This window comes from Priapulus caudatus, unplaced genomic scaffold (genome assembly GCF_000485595.1).
Source record: "Priapulus caudatus unplaced genomic scaffold, Priapulus_caudatus-5.0.1 Scaffold661, whole genome shotgun sequence".
Classification (NCBI taxonomy): Eukaryota; Metazoa; Priapulida; class Priapulimorpha; order Priapulimorphida; family Priapulidae; genus Priapulus; species Priapulus caudatus.
This window is the reverse complement of record NW_014577722.1, coordinates 119280-136279: the sequence shown is the minus strand read 5'-3', so window position 1 is coordinate 136279 and position 17000 is coordinate 119280. Positions and strand designations below refer to the sequence as shown.

At 40.8% G+C, this 17000-nt stretch overlaps 3 protein-coding genes across 3 annotated transcripts in view; 2 read left to right on the top strand and 1 right to left on the bottom strand.

Annotated features, from left to right (window-relative positions):
* The window catches only part of LOC106812561, a 20211-nt gene extending 10571 nt beyond the window's left edge, over window positions 1-9640 (top strand). The window contains exons 4-16 of the mRNA XM_014816461.1: window positions 765-931; window positions 1064-1155; window positions 2325-2434; window positions 3973-4075; window positions 4237-4323; window positions 7066-7156; window positions 7463-7624; window positions 7823-7992; window positions 8123-8220; window positions 8430-8571; window positions 8799-8882; window positions 9030-9139; window positions 9275-9640. Of these exons, the coding sequence (XP_014671947.1) occupies window positions 765-931; window positions 1064-1155; window positions 2325-2434; window positions 3973-4075; window positions 4237-4323; window positions 7066-7156; window positions 7463-7624; window positions 7823-7992; window positions 8123-8220; window positions 8430-8571; window positions 8799-8882; window positions 9030-9139; window positions 9275-9320 (1462 nt within the window). The 3' untranslated portion in view covers window positions 9321-9640. The remainder of the gene's footprint in view (window positions 1-764; window positions 932-1063; window positions 1156-2324; window positions 2435-3972; window positions 4076-4236; window positions 4324-7065; window positions 7157-7462; window positions 7625-7822; window positions 7993-8122; window positions 8221-8429; window positions 8572-8798; window positions 8883-9029; window positions 9140-9274) is intronic.
* Window positions 9641-12090: 2450 nt separating this feature from the next.
* Window positions 12091-15521, bottom strand: LOC106812562 (transmembrane protein 223-like). Its single transcript, XM_014816462.1, has 2 exons — window positions 14760-15521; window positions 12091-12523 (listed from the first exon to the last, which is right to left on the bottom strand). Exons 1-2 carry the CDS (start codon window positions 15220-15222, stop codon window positions 12222-12224), a joined length of 765 nt encoding a protein of 254 aa, XP_014671948.1. The 5' UTR covers window positions 15223-15521; the 3' UTR covers window positions 12091-12221.
* Window positions 15522-16664: 1143 nt separating this feature from the next.
* The window catches only part of LOC106812560 (ATP-dependent RNA helicase HAS1-like), a gene marked incomplete in the record, with an annotated part of 27986 nt that continues 27650 nt past the window's right edge, over window positions 16665-17000 (top strand). Inside the window, 1 exon segment of the mRNA XM_014816459.1 lies at window positions 16665-16842.

Genomic DNA, 17000 nt, shown 5'->3' with positions numbered 1-17000 from the left:
GCCGGGCTCGACAAAACCCGCTTGCCCGATGGCCCCCGATGGCCCGGGGCAACCAAAATTCGCCCCGGGGCAGGTAGCTTGAAATTGCACTTCCCTGTTCGGGCAAGCAAGTTTTTTTATTGAATGGCTAGACATAACGAGATTTGAATTAAAAAACAATGCGAATGAGACAATCAGTGCATGCAGTCACACTTTGTACACAACATGCATACAGCAACATGTAAACCCGGCCTCCGTGATTTTGTCACCATTAGGAATAATTTGTGACCTCGTCGATTTCGCCAAAGCATAATCATGACTTTTGTTTGGGAAACACCTTTACGATAATTAGACACAATTTCTGGCTTCTGAGACATTATTAGAGTCAGTGCATCAAAATGATGAAAATTTTAACAAAATCATGCTATGAAAAAGTAGCTCTGGCCAAGCTTAAAATAGCTCCCGTAAACAAAATTACGAGAGCTCTTTTTTTCATACAAAATCAAAAAAGAGCTCTCGTAATAAAAAAAGTATTTTTTAGGCTGGTATACACTTACGTGGAATGGCTAATATGTGGTATAACATGTTCTCATTGGGATGCCTCACAGCAGTAGGATACATTCAGTAAAAGTTTTCAAAACTATACTATACTATAGTTTCTCAAAACCAAGAATACTAAAAACCGCCAGATCTGTAGTGGGATTTTCGTATGTATTTCACGTAGAAATGGTTATTTGTTTGCAATCAAATGTAATAACCAATCTTATATATGTTTGTGATTGCAGGTGTCTTCAGGCATGTATAGAAGGATGTGGTCACCGGTTCAATCCGTGTGTAGACCAGGCATTGCTAGATCTGGTGTTCAGTGTTCTAAAGCATACAAATCGCTTTGTGAGAGAGACTGGATACCAAGTGTGTGCTGCACTCGTCAGCGTTGGAGTTGGTACCGATGGTGGGTAGATAATTGGTATAGTTCCTACATGTAGCTTTTATGTCTTGCATGAGACACTCTACACGCTTACTTAATTACATCTACATGCACATTTGCATGCTGTTCACATATAAAGATATTGTGCTCATTCAGGTGTGACATTAAAGACGGACAATGCTGTCTACCAACATGGCGACCAATTTGCAGACTATCTTGCTTTGGGCTTGGCTGACAATTGGAGTCAGGTATGGCATAAACCTCTCGTTTGTGTTGTTCTACATTCTACACCACCAATTATTTCATCCATCAGTGTATCAGAATGTCAAAGACATTGCAGGGACAACACAAAATATTTAAATATGCAGTACTTTGATGTCTGATTTCTGTTGATGATAAAAGCTATCCTTTGCATATAGTTAAGGAAGTGTCAATTTTTATATTGGAAATAAACCATGTTCAACTGAAGTGTAATAGTGTAAAACTCGCATAAGTCGTCATCGTCTAACTCGTTAATTCGCCTAAGTTGTCATGGAAGTCAAAGTCCCGATTTTCTCATAATCCATTGGAATAGCCCCGCCTAAGTCATCTTTTATAAGCCATCATTATGTGCAAGTCGTCGCCCTCAGACAGGTCCCATGTAATACAAACAACAGTAATTTCCCATATGTAAAGCCCGGCGCACATGTGAGTAAGTTTACTCAAGGAAAATGTTGCATGCATCAAAATACTCACGTGTGCGGTGGATTTTCATTGAGTATTTTGACGCATGCATAATTTTACTTGAGTAAAATTACTCACGTGTGTGCCGCGCTTAAGTTGTCATCTGAAATGCCGATGGTGCAGTGTACAGTCTAGGGGATGTGCGAGTTGCAGGAGCCTGTGTGACTCCCTGAAAATTCTGCTATACTAACTAGTTTGTTCCAGAGCACAGCCTCGCGGAATTACCGTATTTTTTCAGGAAGTGTTCCAAGAAAATTTGGCAGATGTGCACCACAAATGTCCTGCAATGTCCAAACATGTAATCAACAGCGGGTGTTACAGATAGCCAGCGTGTGCCGCGCTTGCCGCTAGTGCGTACGATGTACGTGCGTTATGGCCAGCAGCGGTGTTGATTGCTGTATGGACCCAATTGTTCCATGTATGTGGCGCGAACTGACATCGTGTGTGGAGAATGTTTATGACTGTTTAGGGGTGACCGGCTCCTGGGAGGGGAGCCCTACATATAAGTCGACAAAATGATGACTTCCGCGTATGTCATCATTTTCGTAAGTTGGCACAAATATGCTGGTCCCATTAGTTTCGACTTATGCGAGTTATACTGTATGTTGGAATCTTTGGAGGCAGTACACTGGAATAAGAATAGACTAATGGTGTGTGTGTGTGTGCAGTGGTTATGATGGACTGATTGTGGCAGGTGAGGCTAGCGGCGTCGATAGCAACGAGAAAGTTCATGTTGAGCCTACCTGGTGAAAAGGAGCGAGAGCTGTTCTTCCCAAAACTACTGCCGAAAATGTGTCTCAACAGGTAATTAGTATAAGTTATAAGAACTATGAACGTATATTATCAGGTGTAAGATAATACACATGAACATACCATGAATAATATATATACTGTATATCTAACAGACCACTATACTAGCGCTCATAAGGTCTATGTCTCCCTGGGTACTGCCAAACACTGCGGCTGCTGTTGTTGTTGCTGTTACTAATGTTGCTACTAACGTCTGTTATTGTTGCTGCCATGATTGTTTGTTGATTGTTGATTGTTGATATTATTGATTGTTGTTATTGACAACAGTGCTCCCCTCGCATGCAGAAGGTCGGGGGTTCGACTCCCGGCCGGGTCATACCAAAGACATTTAAAATTGTACACACTGCTTCTCTGCTTAGCACTCAGCAAATAGAGATAGATCGTGGAAAGTTAACTTGCAGTGCTACCAGTGGACTAACCCCTCGCTGTAGTATTTACTGTGAAAGCAGCTGCGTGGCCTCGGGTTAAGGAAACGGCGATAGGCACCGCCCTATGCGCCACATAGGCGCGGGGAGGATTTAAATTTTAACTTATTGACAACAGCAGCCGGAGTGTCCGGCAGTACCCACAGGGAAAAAAATATTATTTATTTTTCGGGGGCTACTTTTCAAACTCGCGTGCATGAAATAGCACTCTAAAATTTGGTTTGCATTGAACTCTATGCAAATTTACGGGGGCTCTTTTTGGCATTTCCGGGGCTCTTTTTGGCATTTCGGGGGCTAAATCGCCCCGAGCCCCCGTGTATTTTTTTAATTGGTACCCAGGGAGACATAGACCCTATCAGCTATACTAGCTATTCCAGCAATGGTGCCATTTCATAGTTTTCGTAAAGCACCACTAGATGGCACACAATAAGTAGAATTAGTAGAGTACTGTGGTTTCTATTCATTTATTTCTATGTACCAATGGTTGGTACATGCACAATATAATTGTATAATAATATTGATGAGTCAAGTCTACAGCATTTCTAAAGTCACAGTATTATACATTGCTATGCTAGACTGGAAATGATGCAACTTGACTACTTGAGTCAACAGTGTTAATTCATACTGCACACTGGTGCAGCCTAGAGTGGCACATGGAGGCCATTGTCGAAAATTATGAAACAGTGTTAGAACAGGCTGTATGGTGATCTTTCGTGTGTTCATTGTATAGATATGTTCATGCTCAAACTTGCATTACTGGTATTGTGTATGGAAATAGTTTTTTATGGTTGGTGCACACCTAGCTACTAAAACATGTTGGGAATAAAATATTGTGAATTGAGAGGTCCAATTGCCACCAGTTAAATATTCCCAGCGACGGAGTTTCCACATCTAGCATGTGCAGTATGCTATCTACAGTTAGTACACATTCTTTTCCCACAGGTTGGCTATACTATAGGCACAAGATACTAGGTATTTGGTTGAGATTAGTAGTGGTAGGTTGTAAATATTTTTAGTGAGCTTTGTACAAAATGCTGGAAAAGTTCAGGTGTTTATTTAGATAGATAGCGATTAGTCTGCGAGTTTATCTCTAATATTGTTGTGCAGGTATTATGTGGCAGAAGGAGTAAGGATTTACTCTCAGGAAACTTGGCGGCAGATTGCACACACCCAAGGTTGCTACCTAGTCGAAAAATATATTGCAGATGTGGTAAGACATTTTTTGCAAGGCAGTAAGGTTAACTTTTGATTTAAATATTAATCATATTATCTTCAGTATACTGAGCTATGCTGTTTTAACTTCTGGTTAATGTTACGTTACATGCACAATTCCGCATGTGCAGTAATTGTGATTCGCATGATTTCTTTTAGCAAGAATACTACATAGCACAGACAAAGGCTGACAACCATGCTGTGAGAGAGGCTGCATGTGCATGCATAGCTGAACTAGGCTCAAAGGTACACTGTTTACACATTGTGGGATGGCAAATGCTCAACATTTATAATATATTTCGTGTGTAACAGAAAACTTGTTACAATATGGTTATGTTCAACTGTAATTCACAAAATGTTTTATGTCGTAGGTTCGTTCTACATATATACGCAATTAGATACAGAACTCGTAGATTATGTAACAAGTACGTCTATTTAGCAGAACCATGCTTGCCTCACTATATCAGCCAGTGCTGCCATCTATTGTTACACATAACAACAATGACATCCCTTTCTTTCTGAAGGTTAAAATTGAACTCAAATTTCACGAATACAGTACTGTGTAAAAACAATGATATGGCTCTACAGAAAATGTTCATAAGTCTAGTCTTTCAGATGGCTTCACTTTTCTGGCTGGGGTAGCTGGAGGTGAATCGGGGGTAGCTGGAGGTGAATCGGGGGTAGCTGGAGGTGAATCGGGGGTAGCTGGAGGTGAATCGGGGGTAGCTGGAGGTGAAGTGCGTTCCTGCGATACGCTCTCAGTAGGCAGAGAATCAGTCGATGGGAGAACTGGTGCATTCTCTGATGCGATGTCTGCCTGGCCGCTACTGAAGCTTTCTCCTGTACGGTGCAACTGGCATCGATTCCGCTTGAATCTGCTTCCATTTGTCGCCACAACATAGGAGCGATTATGTTCATTGGTTTTCACCATTCTAGGTTCCCAGTGATGGCTGTGGGGATCTAGTACACATACAGAATCACCTGGGGATAATGCCTCTGGAACTCGCCGTGGTGTATGTATCACCGGTGGCACTGTGGGGTCGGAGGTGGCGTGAAATTCACCTTTGAAACACCTGATGCCTTCGAAACAATCCTTGTGTTGACGCAGTAGTTCAGCTTTAGCAGCAGGATCACCTGTAGTCTCCTGTGTAGCTGTTGTGTCTTGTTGCGTAGTAATGCTGTAGTTCAGCGTAACTAGCTTCATATCCCGGCATGTAGGGAGACTCAAGATAGTTGGTCCATCAGCATTGACTACATGGAATGGGTATGCATTGGAGCATCCATTGTGAGTGAGGGTGAGCATACATGTACCGTAGTGCTGTATGGATTGACATCCAAATGCAGTAATCTTAGTATCAGATGGTGTTAATCCGATGATTGTACCATTAGAGTCGCAGCGTTGGTCTGGACACAGCTGTTTGTACGTGCTAATCGGAATGACGTTTCCTTCTGCTCCCATGTCAATTTTGCATATCAACGGCATGTTGCATCCTCCAGAATTCACGTGTACCTTGAGTACTGTCTGTGTATCGTAGATGGATCTTACACTATCAATCTGCAGTGGAGTACAGTTGTGTGCTAACTGGCCGGTCATCACTGTGCCCAGTGCCAATAGTAGCTAAAGCTAAGCTATGTATATACCCTGTTTGTACTTGGGCCTTGAGTCTTTGGCTTGGTGGTAACCAGTTTTCGGCTTGAATCCTTGCCCTCCTTTCGCGGTCTTGAAGGAGCGGCATACAGATCGCCAGTGGTTACTTTTGCCACATGCTTTGCATTTAGTTCCGAAAGCAGGGCACATCGATCTTTGAGATCGGTCATGGAAGGTGCCGCAGCTTCCGCAAACACTCTTCTGTCTGCTCTGATACTTGTGTGATGGGGCTTGATGCGGACGGTCCATGTGCTTCATTGCGTCTACTCTAGTATCTGTGCATCTAATTTGCAACTGGTTGTTCGTTGCTTCCAGCATTCTGGCAACATCGATGGCTCTATCAAGAGTTAGAGTGTCATCGTATTCCAGCAACTTTGCCTGAACACGGGGATTGTTGCAGCCAAAAATTAGAGTGTCAATAATGTGTTCGTTAGCATTACTGAACTTGCATTCGTTGACTAGAGTGCATATTTTCTTCAGGGAGAGATCTACACACTCACCAGGTTCCTTTCTCAATGTGCATAATTTGTATTTAGCCAAGCGAAAGTTGCTCTTGGGTCCAACGAACTCCCCAAATTTTCTCCAATCAGTACTGAGCTGATTCTTTTCATCATTTGTTAAATTCCACGTGGAAACGAGCTCCATACCCTCGTCGCCTGTTGTCCATATCTGCAGATAGCTGATTTTCTCTGTCTCGCTTTTGTTCTTGAGTGGTCCGTCGAAGTAAAGCTCACACATTTTCCTGAATTTCTTGAATGCTTGCAGCGCATCAGGTGAAGGCCAGTCCATTCTAGGAAACACGGTATTCTTGCCAATTCCGCCATTGCAGCGTAAACAATGAGCACGTTGATATCTCAGCTACGTTGTCACACTCGTGATAATATTAACACTGTTCTAGTGATATAATTGTCAACTATGCGACTGGTATGCTGAGTACATACTACTGACGAGTTGTTCCTGATCCCATTTCTGACACCATGTCGTAGTTTCGTACTACGGATACGCAATTAGATACAGAACTCGTAGAGTATGTAACAGCCAGTGCTGCCATCTATCGTGACATATAACATAACTATGACATTTTAATTATCAACTAGGCTAACTGTACTGTGTGATGACAGTTCCATGCAACAATAAACCATTTTGCAGTTACTTGCTGTGAAGAAACAAATAATCAATGATAACAATTACTTTTACAATTAGAATACATTACAATGTAATTGATCTGCATATCATGAATATAAACTGCAAAAGACTAAAAATTATATGAAGTTTCAAATTGGCTTGTTTGTATTCATGCTTAACTGGTTCTGTGTTAACTTTTATGTCTCGGGTTTTAGATCAAGCAGGATGCTGTAAGACCTTTTGTTCCTCCTCTACTTGATGCCTTACTCGTCTGCTTCAATGATGACAGTTGGCCTGTACGTGATGGTAAGCACACACCGTGTACTGATTCACCACATACACTAGTTGATATCACATCTACCTGGATATATCATTGACCACACAATTGATCTCTTTTACTATTCCAGCAGCAGATATTAGAAAAGCAGAAATATGTTAATTTTAATTCCTGTGTGTATATAATTTTCAAGAGGAACATTCTAGAACTCAAATGTACGTAATGATACCGATTCCTCAAATACATTATATTCGTACATATTTCTATTATCATATGTATTGTTTTTAAACATAAAAACTCAACAGGGTAACATTATGATTATTTGTTTATTCCAGCCGCGTGTCTTGCGTGTGGCAACTTCATATTCTGCTTCCCGGATGAATCTAAGCCATACCTTTGTCAACTGTATCCACTCTTCTTTTCGAATCTATCTGACGTAATCCCATCTGTCAGACAGGGGGCAGCATCAGCACTGGCAAACATTGTCCGCGTCTACAGTAAGATTCAGTTTTATTTCCTCTTCATGCTCTAAAGTAACTCTAAAATCTGATTTTCGTTTAATTGCCCATAGATGTCAACATGTGTCACCCCGTCTGGTTAGAATATTTCATACTTTTTATCAGTCGTTAAACAATGGTATAATGGCTGTATGATAATGTGGTGTGTTATTTTATCTATTTGAATGATTTCCATAGAGTGCGAAGCCATAGAGAAAGTTATTTGCAAGATCACGGAGGGCTTAGAGAATGTCAAGATGCAGGAAGAGACACAAGAGAAGTATGGTGGACTGGAAAAAGGTCCCGCCACATTTGGAGTTGCAAAACGAGCTAGAGACAATGATCCTGAGCTTCATTCCAATCAACTTGTAAGTAATTTTCAGTAGCGAATACAACAGGTACTTTTGAAGTTTGATAGTTTTATGAACAGGCAACTGAACGTAGTCGTTTCTACTTGGTAAAGTTATATGATTCCGTGTATGTTTTTGGTTTACTCAGATGTACTCCTGTGGCTCTCTTGCACCAAAGATGAGAGCTGGTGGCTGCATGGACCATCAGTTTCGTAGACCCCCGGAGCCATGGGAAGTCGGAGATGGGTAATGAATGTCTCAATGCCAACAACAGTTGCATGTTTACTTTTATTATAGTTTTTAATTAAACATAACTGTATGTATTGTAAAAGTGTGTCCATGTCCCCAGTTCTACAGGAATGCCTCTATTTTCGAATATAATGATTTATGTGCAACTGAGCATATGAACTAGCAGTAGACATTTCTTGCTCACGCCTGTCCTTTCTTCATTGAAGTTGTGTTCACATGATGGCGGAACTGGCAAGTATATCAGAATGCAGCAAAGAAGTATTCGATCTGCTACCTGTGCTGGCCAAGGCCAGTGGACTACATCACTATCACCAGCACTACGTTTTTCTCGAGTCATTGTGCAAGCAGGTGAATTTATATGCCTGGTGCTTTCAATCTAGTGTTATTATCAGAAGTTGCTATCATTGTTAGGAAAATATATTCAAAGAAAATCTGCCAAATGCAAAGATAATGAAATTAGAGGGTGTGGTAAGGCCAGTGACTCAAGTAGGGTATAAAAAGTAGCAGTTAATATGATACTATTACTGTTCTCTGGTTCCATCTCAATTTTTTTATTTTCTTTATATTTTCTTCAGCTTCCAATAATTGCAAAAGGGGTAGGAAAGAAGATATTCAAAACCCACCTGGAGTTGTTTTTAGACCCAGTCTTCTATGCGCTGGTATGTACACGAATGCTTGCAATTAAATGCTGAAATATTTATGTGTTGAATGCTCACATTCATGCTGTTCTCATTTGAATAATTTGATTGAATTAGTGATTGAAACAAACGTCAAGTCGGTGGTCATTTACTATCATATTGTTGCAGTCGTGTGACAATGCTCTGGCATCAAGCGCAGCCAGTACATGTCTGAATGAGCTGAGCAAATTGCTGGGACCAAGCATTCTCAGAGCCAGAGTGGAGAACTTCAACCCCAAGTATGTTCTGCCTAGTCATTATAGCCACTAATTGGCTCGCCTACAGTCATATTGCCACAAGTAATTATGTGACACACAAGTATGTGTTAGCTATTTATGTATCATTCATTCAGTATGATGCTGTAACTTTTTCAGGTACCTGGAACCTTTTGATGCAAACACATACATTTCTTCATACTAGACCAGCTTGTGTGTACTGTCAAGCCAGCTTCAGCATCACCAGTTTGTATTGGTAAACGTCATGTGAATATATATCTTCTCTCTCGGAAAGTATGCTATGATTAGAGTGAGTTATTGGATACGTGACTTCATAACACTACAATTGCACTTATTAATTATATTATTTAGACTAATAGATGTATAGACAATCTCAATTTGGTTTTGTGCTTTACGGACTGTTAGATTGTTAAGAAAGTAATTGTATCCCCTGCGACGAAGTCGGCGGTGATACTATGGTGTCATGTCTCCCCAGCCGCTGCCGCCGCTCGGTCCGCCGCAGAGAATTTCCCTGCCGCTCTATAACTCGACCCCTAATTGACCTAGCGCTACCAAACTTGGTATACTTACACATCTTGGGGAGAAGGTGAGCAGCGTACCAAAACCAGGTCACTGCGACCTTTACCTTGACCTTGATCATATTTCCCTTTCGCTCTATAACTCGGCCCCTAATTGACCTAGCGCGACCAAACTTGCTATACTTACACATCTTGGGGAGAATGTGTGTCGCGTACCAAACCCAGGTCACTGCGGCTTTTATTTGGCCTTGATCATATTTCCCTTCCGCTCTATAACTCAGCCCCTAATTGACCTAGCACGACCAAACTTGGTATACTTACACATCTTGGGGAGAAGGTGTGTCGCGTACCGAAACCAGGTCACTGCAACCTTTATTTGACCTTGACCTTGACCTTCATCATATTTCCCTTCCGCTCTATAACTCGGCCCCTAATTGACCTAGCGCAACCAAACTTCGTATACTTACACATCTTGGGGAGAACACGAGGGATACATGTAGTTGGAGACAACTGCTCTTTCTAGTTTTAGAGAAGTATTGTGAGTAATGTAGCTGTGATTATATGTTCACGTTATGGAACACATGGGAAATCGCCTTATATTATTTGCTAGACCACAAGGTAACCATTATTACCACATTGGTTAATTTCATTAACAATATGGTTTTGTATGCGAGTGTTAGTTCAAAGTGGTTCCCTATATCCAATATATCCACCCTATTTACTTTCAATTTATAATTAAATATAAGAGGGTAAAGAAGTGATTTTTGTTCATATATTTGCTCGCAATCATAAGACCAATAAAATCATTCATTACATAGCCTGCCTAAGTATATAGTTAGTGTTGTAAATGATGTCCAAGTTGTTATTGAAAAATACTTGGCACATTGTAAAATTAATATTCTTTGTAGAAGATGGTGCTAAAACCTAGAGCAGGGCTCAATTTTAACAGCTGTCTGGTCGTCCGTGAAGACTGGATTTTCTCTCGGGCAACTACAAATTGCTTCCGTGGTTGTCCGGTGTCCAACCTCTATAAAAAAATGTATATTCATAATGCGCGCGTTCATTTTACATACGGCCAGGGTTGCACAATACGCTGCAACCGTACATGTCTAGAAGCATTGTCTGGCTTGCTTGATACAAAGTATAACATCACGTGTTTAACAACACAATGTTTCGTGTTAATTTTCAATTTTTACTCATCTGTACTCACTTGACACAGTGTTAGTAATGTTAGTAGTGTTAGTTAACTTAATGTAAATGTTATGAAATAAATTTCATGCAACTTTTACTAATAATATTACTATTATTATACGTCATTGATCCCAGCATCATTTACCACATTACCAATATTTTATTCTCTTCATATAATGAGTGAAACAATGCGAATGGCCATGTCTGCTGTCACTGCAATACGTAGAAAATGTACATGATAAGGCCTTTTGCTTTACAGCACTGAGCATCACGTGAGCAGAGCGCATGCAGCACATGTTTAAATAATATCCGGACAACCAAAACTCTTGAGGGACAACCATATGCTACTCTCCTGGTTGTCCTCCGGACAACCCCAAACAACCCTTAAAATTGAGCACTGCTAGAGTGGAAACTAGTTTTATGTATATGGTAAACTTGTTCATCGATATTAGTTTTACAATATCTAACAAGGGACATCTCCTTGAATGCCCCCTATTACCAGAGCCCTGTAGACTTTGAGGGTTTCAACCACCGTGCCAGGTCCGGTGTGCTGCAGTGGCTAGGTCGAGTGTGTAGTGTAGTGACCCGAGAAGAGGTTTACAATTGTTTCAATGACTGTCGAGGTGAAAAAAGTGCTTGATCGAAATCTCCATCGTGGTGCCCATTCCTTCCTGCCTGTATTTCTGAACATGTAAGCAAAAGTTGGAATGTCTCCATGTACTTGTCTCATTTTTTGCAGTGACATAATTATATGTTCATGAATAATGTGCTTAGATTTTTGTTGTATTTTCTGCATTGTACTACTGTTGATTAAGCAAGGAATTCTACAACCTCCATAGCCAGGGCCTCTAAACCCTGACAAACAACACACAGCATGCACGCAGGAAGTTCGCAGAAACTGGCAATGATAAAATTTAAGCATAAAAATGTTTAAATCACCCCCAAGAAGGCACGCCTGTACCGATAGCTAAAGCAGCATTAAACAATTCGAGCTAAACTTTCACAATGAGGAACTCTCGAGGGGCAAAACGTCACTGGAATGCTAACCTTTGTGTATTGATACAAAAAATTCACATTTTTTACAATTCAAAATACTACAAATTATACAAAAATTGTATAGATCAGTGGATAGTTACGAGTATACTTCTTTAGTGACAACTAAACAGCAGTACAGTGTTGAATCAATTTCTTGTATAACATGCCATCAAAACAGCATTTAGAAAAAAAAGCAAAATAAAAGCAACATGAAGTAAGTATTGCCAAATTGTGTAATTTTTAATAGTTTGAATGTTGAATAGACATGTTGGAACCATGAATTTAAGAGACATGTGCTGCAAATAACTTATTGATCCAGATACTGTGCATAAAAGAGCAATCTATCGAGTGAACTTCCTTTTTAGACCAACAGTACTGTCAAATAGCTTGGTATTGTGAAAAGCACCCTTCTTTACATCCATCAGATAAAAAAATGTTCGGCCTTTCACTTTGAGTGGCACTGCTGCCGTTGCACTCTGGCGTGCAACATAACATGATATTTCAGCAAGGTCTTTGATGAAGGGTCTTTTGCGGGCTAAAGCTCCATATGTTGTGATTCTCACTGCCTGTCCACCCTTTAACAAGTGTAGTGTATGGATGGTCCGCAAAGGATAGAACAAGGAGCCGAAAAGAATTGTGTACCCTGTAAAACAAACAAATGTCCGAATTTAAGCAGATTTGAAATATTTTGACATTTTTCATTCAATTCCATTCAGGTCAGGTTCAAATCTCTCAAATAATTCAAGTAAACTAACAAAATTATACCAAAACAAACCAGAGGTGTGATTGCTGGGGTTTGATAACAAAAAATGAACTGCCAGCCCAGGGGCCTGGGAGTAAGGAAGCATTTTCTTGCAATCTGAGCCATTTCCTGGCATCGAGAACTTTGAAATAATTTTTAATTTCCCTGCTATTAATTTTAGTCCCGGTCTAGAGTGAACATCATTTTTGTAATATAAAATTTTTTTTTTTTAATTGTTAAATTTTTATTACAAATTTGGACGTTTCACAAAATCGACCAGGGGCTGTTAAGAAAGCAGAATTCCGCCAAGAAACGGAAAAATCACACATCTGTTTTTTTCTATTTTTTAGTGATGGCATATATATGCCAGACAGATCTGTGTATTAGACAGGGTTTCTTCTACATAGGAGGCACTGCGGCGCACCGCCGTTGTCAAATTTAACAACGCCATTGTGAAAATGTTCCTGTATTTACCCGCAGTTGTCAAAATAGTTTCAATCCAAAAATAAACAGATACGTAAATAACACAACGTGCTTCTGACTATATACATGGGAAATCGTAATGAAATTCACAGCAACGTTTCTTTTTGCGTGCCGGCACACTCGATCCTGTGTCATCCCCGATTGCAGCTTTTTCCTCGATTCCGGGAAAGTTTTGCTGTCGCTCCCTCATACCAGCGGTGTCCACCCCTACATATACAGCAATAAGCATGCCCACGCGACTAACAATCAGTGAATTCGCCCCCACCCGTACTTCAATGAATGCCACCCCAGCCAGCAAGCACGAGCCACGATGTGCACAGCCACGGACGTGGGTAACACTAACAGGCAGCATTCGAAATTAGTGCCGACCCGGAGGCCTGAGGCCACCAAGTTTTTGCTTCGGCCACCAACTCTACGAAACTGCCGGTCCTCCTGACCGGCACTTTTTCCCCTCATATTACGCTGAAATACTACGGTTATCGCAACGGCAGTTTAGACAGACTTTTAAACGGTGGCGCATTCTCTGTTCCGTAGACGGGGTATCCAAAACATCTAGAGCCTGAAGATCCAAAACATCTGGGCATGAAGTCACTCAACGCATGATTCGCCACACGAACAAAACCTCGTGACAGTAAAAAAAAATCGATTGCGGCATGTATAGTAGCGTAGCCCAGTGTTTTTATGACTGCATAACAATAAGTTCATATGTCGCAGGGGTTATCGTGGGGAGTGAGGGAACGACCAGTGACACCTGACACGCACGTAATCAAAGCTGTTAACTGAATTCGTCACCTTTCTTTATGCAGAAAGTGGACTATTTTTATTCAGTTAGATATCTAGAAGCAATGTAAACTGTATATACTTCTATTCTTTCATCAAAATTCTAGGCACTTGTAACTTTGCGGATATGCGGCAGCATTGATCTATGCATGGGGGTACCGAGGGCTGGGGAGGCGTAAATCGAAAGTAAAACCTTTCCCAGAAGCTCCCCCGACATTCCTAGAGTTGAAATATATTATTTGACCAACTCTAAGTTACATGTATGCTGTTGATGCCAATGGTTATTTTTGTATACTATTTTGTTACTCTCTGCTAGTAAATAAGCGGACCACCAACTTTTGTGCAGGACCACCAACTTTCTGTCCAACAACCTGCTGTCCACTAGATTTTCAGCCAAAATTCGAACTCTGGTAACAGGGGTGTCGCGGGCTGCTTTTTTTCTTCTTTTTTTTCTTTTGCGTGAATGTGTGAGAATGTGTAGGGCATGCAGGAGTGCGGGAGAATGGGTCCAGATGCGTGAGTATCCCGCGAAATGCTCAGCGTGAGATTTGGTAGGTCAGTAGTAAGATTTACAGTATTCAATAGAGTAAGATTTAAACTAAAAGGTGAAATTTTATTTTCGGGGTACCTCAAATGCAGTCTAAGTCATTCACATTTTTAAAATTTTGCTGGGGGAAACCCCCAGAACCCCCCTCTACCTCTCTCCCCCGCGTCTGCCTGCAGAATCGACATTCGTGCCTACTGCACGCCTTTGAATCCATCATTTGCGTTTTTCCCCCAAACTGGCCATTACCGCCATTGTCTAATTTCCCCTCAGAAGAAATCCTGTTTAGATGTGTGAAAATTAAATATATAACTTGTTAAATAAATATACCGAGTGCAGTGCACAGCATTGTAAGACCAGTCCTAATCTTGTTCTCTCCAAGGTTAATATTCTTCCACCAAGCGACAGTGTTTCCATCAGTTTCAACCACTTTCTGATTCGTGTCAGCATCATTCGATTCATTGCCTTCTTTGCTGCTGCTAATATCACGCAATGATGAGTATGCAAAGTTACTCATATACATCCAGAACAGGAACTGCGACGCACCGAATATAGTCAGTAATCGAAAAAACCTGTCATTAGTGTAGGAATACAATAGAACGTCAGTCGGCACATTTGCGTCCACCTCAAAGTGGGTCATTTTTGGTGATTTGGACTTGGTACTGGTAGTGGTAGCGTTCCTACTCACACCATGGAAGAGGTTGCGGTTGCACGGAAGAAGTATCTTGAAATAATTAATGCAACCAAGTTTAGCAACTGAATGCATCAGCGAGCTTCTCAACAGCAAAGCCATTTTGTCGTAATTCAACAACAGTAACTTAGATGGTGAACTTCCTACTTCGCCGAGTCGAATGCCGCAAGTAAGCCACGGCGTAAGAAAATGATCACAAGTAATACAACTACTAAGTATGGAGCCACACTGCACTAGGGTGAAGTAGGCTGTCGCGTGTTTCCACAATCATGCCAGTTTACGAACAATTAGCACTGCACATGTTTTTTTTAAGTTTTTGTCTGTATATTATCTATGATATTATAAACGGTAGTGAAAAACGACGATTTTTATGCGCGCTGCCATATTTGACCGCAAAAACATGCAGCGACACTCAGCGGCGGAGTTACTGACAAGACGAAATACAGAAAAGCACCGAAATGCCACACCAAAATTCCCCGAAAGGCACCCACAAATCGTCGGCATCAAACTTGTATGTGGGTGTGAGTGAACACACGAACGAACAAGCGAAAGCTCACACAATCAGACTTCCACACTGTCGCATAGAGATATATAATCTTCAACGATTTACTTCTAATAGGTGGTGATTGACTCATCTATTATTTTAATTTTATAACAGTAAATTGGTAAAGGATATATCAACAACCTTGCTCATAACATAGCTATGTTAATAATAAATAACTATAGCTTAACGTGACACGCTACAACGCCAGGAGCAGCTAAGTTCATGTACGCTTAAAACTTGTGACATCACTATATGCATGAGTAATTAGGCGACAATAAATAAAACGACCTCGTAAATAAAGTGGCCTCGTAAATAAAACATTGTTAACATAGTCTTCCAAGTCCAAGGGACTATACTATATCGAAGACGGAAAGAGTCTATGAGATAATTATAACTTAAGTTGATCAAATAGACAGATCAACACTGCCGATCGCCTCAAATTGTCTATTTACGAGGAAGGGAGAGAATTCCAATACGGAATGAGAGACACAATTAAAGGAGCTAAACTTAATGGGATCCTTAGAAGCTGGCACATGTTGAAAACAATTATCATGTTCAGATGATGAAGTGCAACGAACAGGCTTCATCAAGCAAGAGGGAATGTCAATTCCTTCACCTGACCAGACCATGATAAATTTTATGGATAGTAAACATAAAACCCGTAGCAACTGATAAAGGAAACCGATATATACATACGAAAATAACACGCATGCTAAGTTATAACCAGACTGCAGAAGCGTATACGCTACGTAGCAAACCAATTTTTCCTGGAGGGGGGGGCAAAGCCATGTACATGGTGTGTTCTGGGAAGGTGACCGCCTTTGACCATGTATTGTATCTATTTTTTCTGGGGGGGGGGGCAACTGCCCCTATAGATGCCCCCCGACTATAGCTACGCCCCTGGAGTCACTGAGATATATGCTTATATTTAACACATGACTCAAGTTGACTACGGACCATTAACAACAGCAATAGCTATTTAGCTGACTGTGTTATGATGCGCAATTGTGTTTATAGGGAGCAGTATGAGAAGGGAGTTCGATTTGAGGAGCGGCCGGGTTAATTAAAGAAACAGCATGTCAATTTATGGAAAGGAATTCAAGCAGGTATTAATTGGTCGGTATTGGATACGGACATACATGATTTTTATAACAATACGGCCAGGATTTATAGATGAAGTGAGTATATATAATCACCGTCTTTTAGAGTCTTGTGGTACGTACGCATCTAAGAAGCAATAAAGTATTTAAAGGGACAGTAGCCTCTAGGATTTTACTGCATACAACTGTACTTACTGTATAACAAATCGTCTATACCCACATGTATTTGTCACCAG